Below are 6,799 nucleotides of genomic sequence, written 5' to 3' on the forward strand. Positions count from 1 at the left end.
TCGAAGAATACAAGATTAGTGTCCCATGAACATTTAACAAAGAAATTAAGAAATTGCTTTTTTTGCCATCAAAAATGGGGTCGACTTATACACGGGTAAATACGGTAAATACATGTACTTAATTGGGAATATAACCCATTAAGTTATGTAAATTGAGTGTTTAGTGATTTACATTTTCTTTTCCAGATTCTGGTTTATTAACTGAGACCTCAGTCATTTGCATAAATTGTCAACTTATTTGATTTATTTGATGACCTGAAAGCCGAAGAAATAAACACATTATTGACCGAATGTATAGGTGGCGGCCAAAAATCTATTCTTTTGTTGATGTGCTAATGAGACTCACTAGCCTTGCTCTCAAGCAACCTGTCTTTTGTATTTTGTCCATGAAAACGAGGCTAGTGAGGCTAATTAGCACAAACAAAAGAATATTTTTTTAGCCGCCATTTATGCATTCGGTCTATAGTACTATCAACTATGCTATAAAATAGAACTATGAAGACAATCAGAAAATGTTTATTTTTCATGTTTTACTCAACGCATATATGGTCAGAACCGGGGATTATTCTTAAAACCTTACCAGGAATTTAGATTGCAAGTAATTTTTTTTGTTTTCCCCATTTTTTTTTTATTTTTTATTTACTCTACTTTTTAAATGTAATTTTTCGCAGAGACTACCCCATTTCTGGTGTTTTCAACCCAGCACACAATTCGCAAACTTGGCATCAGTTATAGTTCCACCATTAATGATTACACTGATATTGTCAAGAATCAGAAAGGCATTGTGGCCCTGGACTACGACTATCGCGAAAACTATATGTACTGGACAGATGTACGAGAGAGGAGGATTTGTCGTGCACAGATTCCTAGGCACGGAAGCAGTGCAAGTAATGGCACACATTTCTCTTATTGTTATGATTCTATATTATAAGTTTGAATAATGTGCACTGTGGGAACCACATTGCTCACCTCCAGAGTTTGAACTCTGTGATCATAATGCCCATTAGAGCAAGGTTTTGTTTACCTCAATGTATAAGCTCTTGGGGTCATTTTCTGAATTATGTAAGTGCTCCCTGTCACAGAGGAAATTTCCTACAGAATTGAACCAATCCACATATTAATAATTATTTTTATGATGGTGAGAAAGCTAAGGGGACACAACCGCCGATTTTGCAGTTGTTGCTATTAAAATATCCTTTACAGTATTATTAGTTTTTGCTTAAGCCATTAATAATTATTGACACCTTAAACGCCGTAGGACAGCCCTAGTTGATGAGTAAAATCGTCTGGCGTCTCAATTTTGGTTTGTTGGTTCTTGGGGTGACATACATACCTCCTTAGTGCAATTTTGATAATTCTGTGGAATCTCATCTTTAATTAAAGCACTAACAGTCAAACTGCATTTTGGCTTCCATCAATCAAATTTCCAACACCAAGCCAAGAGTTGACATGAAACCACCGATGCCAAAATCAATATTGTGTGACATAACCTACCAATCAACATCTTTGGAGAGCTGTGGAATTTGTACAGATCTTTTAACTGAAGAACCTCTAATAACTGTATTCAAGCTGTGAACTGAACAAAAACTCCCAATTCTCTTCCTGGCCTTGTGCAGAAATTTGATTGGAAGCCAAAATGCAGTCTGGCGTTTAGTGCTTGAAAGTGAGATGCTGCAGAAAGTATTAAAAAAGTCGCAGCAATGTAAATATAAGAGATATGTTAATACTTCTTTTTGCATGTCTTTTGTGTTGTCTTTCAGCTCTGTGTGAGGTTATTGTCTCTGATGTCCATACTCCTGAAGGTCTTGCTGTTGACTGGGTTGCTAAGAAAATATATTGGACTGATGGAGTCTACAACGAGATAGAGGTTGCAGAATTCAATGGCTCCAACCGATTTACTCTTTTTGATTCTAACATGCACGAGCCAAGGGCCATTGTTGTGGATCCTTTTCATGGGTTTGTATTTATATTTTGTGTTGTTCATTTCAAATAATTACTTTTGATTCAGGCTCTTGTTCTCGTATGATTCTTGCTAGCTGACAAGATGTTCGTCCATTAATTGCTTTTTTTTTGGCAAATGACTAAAATCTGTTGTTCAGTCAGACAAAAAATTGATTAGATGGCAGGATCTCGTGTTGCTCACCATTACATGTTCAGGAAGATCGAGGTTTTAATTTCCAAAAACACCTGATGAGTGCATGGGTGGTTTTCTTGGATTGATGTTTTTATTTTGTCACTTATTAATTGGCACATAATCAGCAAAAGATCGCTTTTCAGGGACTTTTGTCTTGATCATTTACATCTTTCAGATTAGCACCTGTGTGAAGAGATGTCTTAATTAAAGTGGTCTGAAAATTGCCAACATCTCTAATGCATCATTTTGGATGAACTGAAGTGGTCTGAAAGAAAACTAATACAAATGTGCATTAATATGTAAAAATAAGGTTTCCAATTTTTTTCTTAGCAGTCCAGAACCCATATTCTTGACTTTTAATTTGCAAAGTCCTTGCTAGTTCTTTAATCCCATAGTTACTATAAAACAAGAAATGAGCTACAGTCATCACCCTACAGTGATCTACAATGACCTACAGTGACCTACAAGGAGCTGCAATGAGATACAATGAGAGCTCTATCTACAGTGAGCCACAATGACCTACAATGACCTACTTAATTGTGAAGAGTTTGATGAGCGGGAAACATCCATTGTGTGTTGTCACACAACGCTTTTAGTCTATTGCATGACAGCCCAAATAACAACAGCATTATACGCCCATGACCTTGAGGGCAGAAATAAATTGCCAAAAGACCCTTGGATGCTTCTCCTTTGTTTCAAAGCTAAATTGAAAATGTACAAATATCAAGGCTTTGCTTAAATAGAGCTGGGAAAAAAATAGATTATAAGTAACTTATTCTTCCTGCAATGTTTTGTTTGGTTCAGAGTGCACAATGAAAAGTTTCAACTTGCTCAGCAATGAGGTTTTGATTGGTTCAAAAAGCAGAGTGAATATTTTTAATCTTAGGTTTGTACTGCAAACATGCTGCAGTGCACTCAGAGCTGCAAGTTATCTTTTATTTCATCTTATTTTAGCTTATAATGTACCTCATTGTAGGTCATTTTAGATTTTATATCATTGTATAGCTCTAGTTGTTGGTCATTGTAGGTCATTCCTTGTTTTAATAACTACGATCCCTATTTACCTATTTCAGGAGGCCAATACGCCCCTTTTTTTTCTCTATTTCATTTCAATACCTGTAAATTTCCTTCTTGTATATCTACATACATGTAAGTGTAAATAACCCAACAGCGAGGATGTGACATTTGCTGGCATTCAGTTATTTGACGTCCTTGCATGGTCAGTCTGTGCAAGTGTACATGTATACCCAATTGTTTTGAACAAGTACCAATTAAAATGAACTAGTGTTGTAGGGAAAAAAACTGTGCTCTTGGTCTCCACTATGGCCGTTGGCCTGTGTTCTCAGGCCATACTCCAGACCTTGTTCACATGGTATTTTTCCTAATATGACCTCTTGTGTGGTGAATAACACAGTTGTTTTTCAAGGTGCAATTATGATATTCTGACCATGCATAACCTGTATATCCTCGAAGGAAAGATAAATTTTATCTTTCCTTCGAGACTAAGCATGCAGGTGTTCAGATAGAGATAGATAGTTCACAGTTTAAATGTAATAACTATTCAAACAACTTAATTGCACTCTTCATTAGGTACCTGTTTTGGACAGACTGGGGCGAACGCAACCCACGAATTGAAAGAGCAGGAATGGATGGAAGTCCGGAAACAAGGAGTATTGTTGTCTCTGGACAATTGGGTTGGCCAAATGGATTAACTATTGATTACACCTTGCAGCGAATTTACTGGGCTGATGCTAGGTATTTTATTTAGGAAGGATTTTTTTTGTGTGTGTGTGTGTATTCTATTTCACGTGGTTTATGTTACTCCTGGAAAACATCTGGGGTCCTGTAAAAAACTCCTTGAAAATTAAGTTATTTTCTTGGTACTGGTACATTCATACTTTTACAAATATTGAAGTTGAAGTGAAGGAATTTTGAATAAATTTGTTTTATTTTTGGTTAATGAATAATATTAACTTCATGATTTTTTGGGGGGTGTTAGAGTCATGGAATTTGATGTCTTGTATTAACAAGCAAATGCCTGGTATTCTATTGTTCTCAATACATGGCTCCTACTAGCCTTGATAAGCTAGGGCAAACCTTGAAAATTGTTAATCTTAAGTGTCACATAAATGTCAGTGAAAAAATTACGTTAGTGATGGGAATTCCATAAAACTTCTTGCTCACTCTATTTTACCCACAGAAAAGTACTGCACAAATGTAAATGGGGAAAATGAAGCCTTAAATATTGTTGACTCATTCACGCCTCCAACGCCCTAGGACGTGCACCCCCCCCCCCCCCCCCCTCATTAACAAGTAAAATTGTCTGGCGTTAGACAGAGTAAAATCTATCAAGTGTCACTCTCAGGGGTCAATGGGTTAATGTAGATTTTCGACAGTGGAAATTGTGTCCTTGGAAGTCCCATAACGGTCTGAATCCTATAAAGGGCAAAACTTTGTTAGTAGAATCAACAAAATACATACTGTACTCAACAGAGTTCTAAACCTTTTTATTTTTTATTTTTTCAAGGTTTAAGAAGATAGAATCCAGCAAATATGATGGCAGTGATCGTCGACGCATTGCCCTAATTATACCACATCACCCTTTTGGCCTGGGAGTATTTGAGAACCATCTGTACTACACAGACTGGAACAGGTTTGGGAAAGGAGTGAGACAGATAAACAAATTCACTGGAGGTGATAAACGCAAGTTGCTATCTGTTGTGTGGTCCAACATGGATATTCGTGTATACCACCCCCTTCGTCAGCCTCAAGGTAGGCCTTCTTTTAAAACTGGTGTTAGATTTTTGGAAAAAGAATAGGCAAATGAAAGTAGGGATTTTACTACATAGCTTGAGGTTATTGCACAATTTTTACATTGCCCCATGGTGTCACTGGCATGGACTACATCTCATCAAGAAATGGATACCCTAAGTGTATGGTTGGCATTTTACTGGCAGACCTGTGGACTGGGATGCAGTACCTTCTGCCAAGCATTATGCAAAGACATTACATTGTCTTGGATAGTGACAAATTCACACTCATCCAAAAGACACTCTATAGCTTATGCTGACAACATATGGGAGGAAAAATTTTGCATAAGATAGAGTGGAGGTATAAATGTGGGAATGGTAGACGTCGCTGAAGGGGAGGGGATGGGGGAGAGAAACCAAGCCACGGCAAAGCTGTCCCTCCCAATTACACCGAGAAGTTTTGGACTGACGAGAAACAGCTGAATAGATAAGCCAGTCGAAATCAAAGGGCGGAACCCGTTTCTAAAAGAGAGAAGAAAAACGAAAACAAGGAGAACGCTAGGGGAGGCAAATAAAACCCCACAACCAAGTCGAGCCAGGAATCCGCCCGAAGACTGGAAAAGGGTTTTGTTTAGATTATACCCCTGGGCCCGGTTGTTCGAAAGCCGATTAACTTAATCCAGGATTAGCGTAAATTTTTGCTTCATGTTCTCAACTTTTTGGTGAAAGTTTCTTTTGTTGATTTTTGTTTTTCAAGATTGACTTCTTCTAATGTAAAGTTTTGCCGAATATCAGCATTGAACAGCATTTGGGAGTAGAGAAATAAACTCCTTCGTTATTTTTTAATCTGGGATTACCGTTAATCGGCTTTTGAACAACTGGGCCCTGGACAAGACTCGGAAATGGAGAAGGAACAAAATAACCAAGGGAAGAAAATAAAAATACAAAAACAGGCTGTAAACAAATGCCAATATACAATTAGGAGAACAGTGCACCTGTAGAGCAGTTAAAGTTGTTAGGGCCTTACTGACCCGGCAATTTTTGGTGATGTGACCTTGGAGGTCACACGCATAACATACAATAGGTATTCCGGGGCTACTAGTATGCGGCAACCTCGGATTGCCCACAAGCGGCAAACGCTAGTCTTTTTAATCCCTTGGCAATAGCAATCTCCTCCTTATCGCCTGGAAGCTTAATGAGGACTGGCTGAAACGACGCATTTGATGAGAGGGACCTGGTCTGATAGAGGATAAAATTGTAGCAGGAGGCCTGGGCGTCATTTTTCCTGTTGTCAACCGGCGCTGCGATGAGTGTGCTCATCAAAAAAGCCCGCGGGACGGGAAATGCTTCAAAGTCTAGAGGGCATTGTGGACGGTGTTTTAAACAAGGTGGTTTTTAACAGCAGCAATCTCCCCTGAACTGCAGCAATTTCATCCGGGGCGGCCTAACCAGGCAAGGGGACAAATAAATATTTGATTGGGACGAAAAATTGCACCGATGATTATTACGAAGTCAACAAGAAAAACTAGGGAAAATTAAACATGCAAATGAAAAACCAAAGCACGTGGCAAAGGCAATTCGAAAACAGAACTGACAACAGACTAACTCAAAACAACACACTAGACTACAGAAAGAGCAAAAAACAAAAAAATAAAAATAGTCGCTTCGGTTGCAAGTTGGTTGTTAAGCGTGTATATTACGTTAACAAGTCAAAAAGGCTAACGCAAAACGACTGACATTCAGACTATGCACTTTAAAGCGACAAAACCCCAACACGCAACAAAAACAGAACGAACACCCCTGTAAGTATGGAGAAGCCAGGAAAAGCTAGCGTAAATTAACTGGCGTTTGATATCCTTCTAACACGGTAAGCAGAAACGTAACGAACAGGGAAACCAAGCTAAGCATTGATCTA

At 38.3% G+C, this 6,799-nt stretch overlaps 1 protein-coding gene across 1 annotated transcript in view; it reads left to right on the plus strand.

The window, feature by feature from the left end:
• The window catches only part of LOC138042624 (very low-density lipoprotein receptor-like), a 99,578-nt gene that overhangs the window by 90,154 nt on the left and 2,625 nt on the right, over nt 1-6,799 (plus strand). Inside the window, 4 exon segments of the mRNA XM_068888579.1 lie at nt 672-887; nt 1,761-1,956; nt 3,725-3,889; nt 4,662-4,906. Of these exon segments, the coding sequence (XP_068744680.1) occupies nt 672-887; nt 1,761-1,956; nt 3,725-3,889; nt 4,662-4,906 (822 nt within the window).

Source organism: Montipora capricornis, chromosome 3 (assembly GCF_036669925.1).
Source record: "Montipora capricornis isolate CH-2021 chromosome 3, ASM3666992v2, whole genome shotgun sequence".
NCBI lineage: Eukaryota > Metazoa > Cnidaria > Anthozoa > Scleractinia > Acroporidae > Montipora > Montipora capricornis.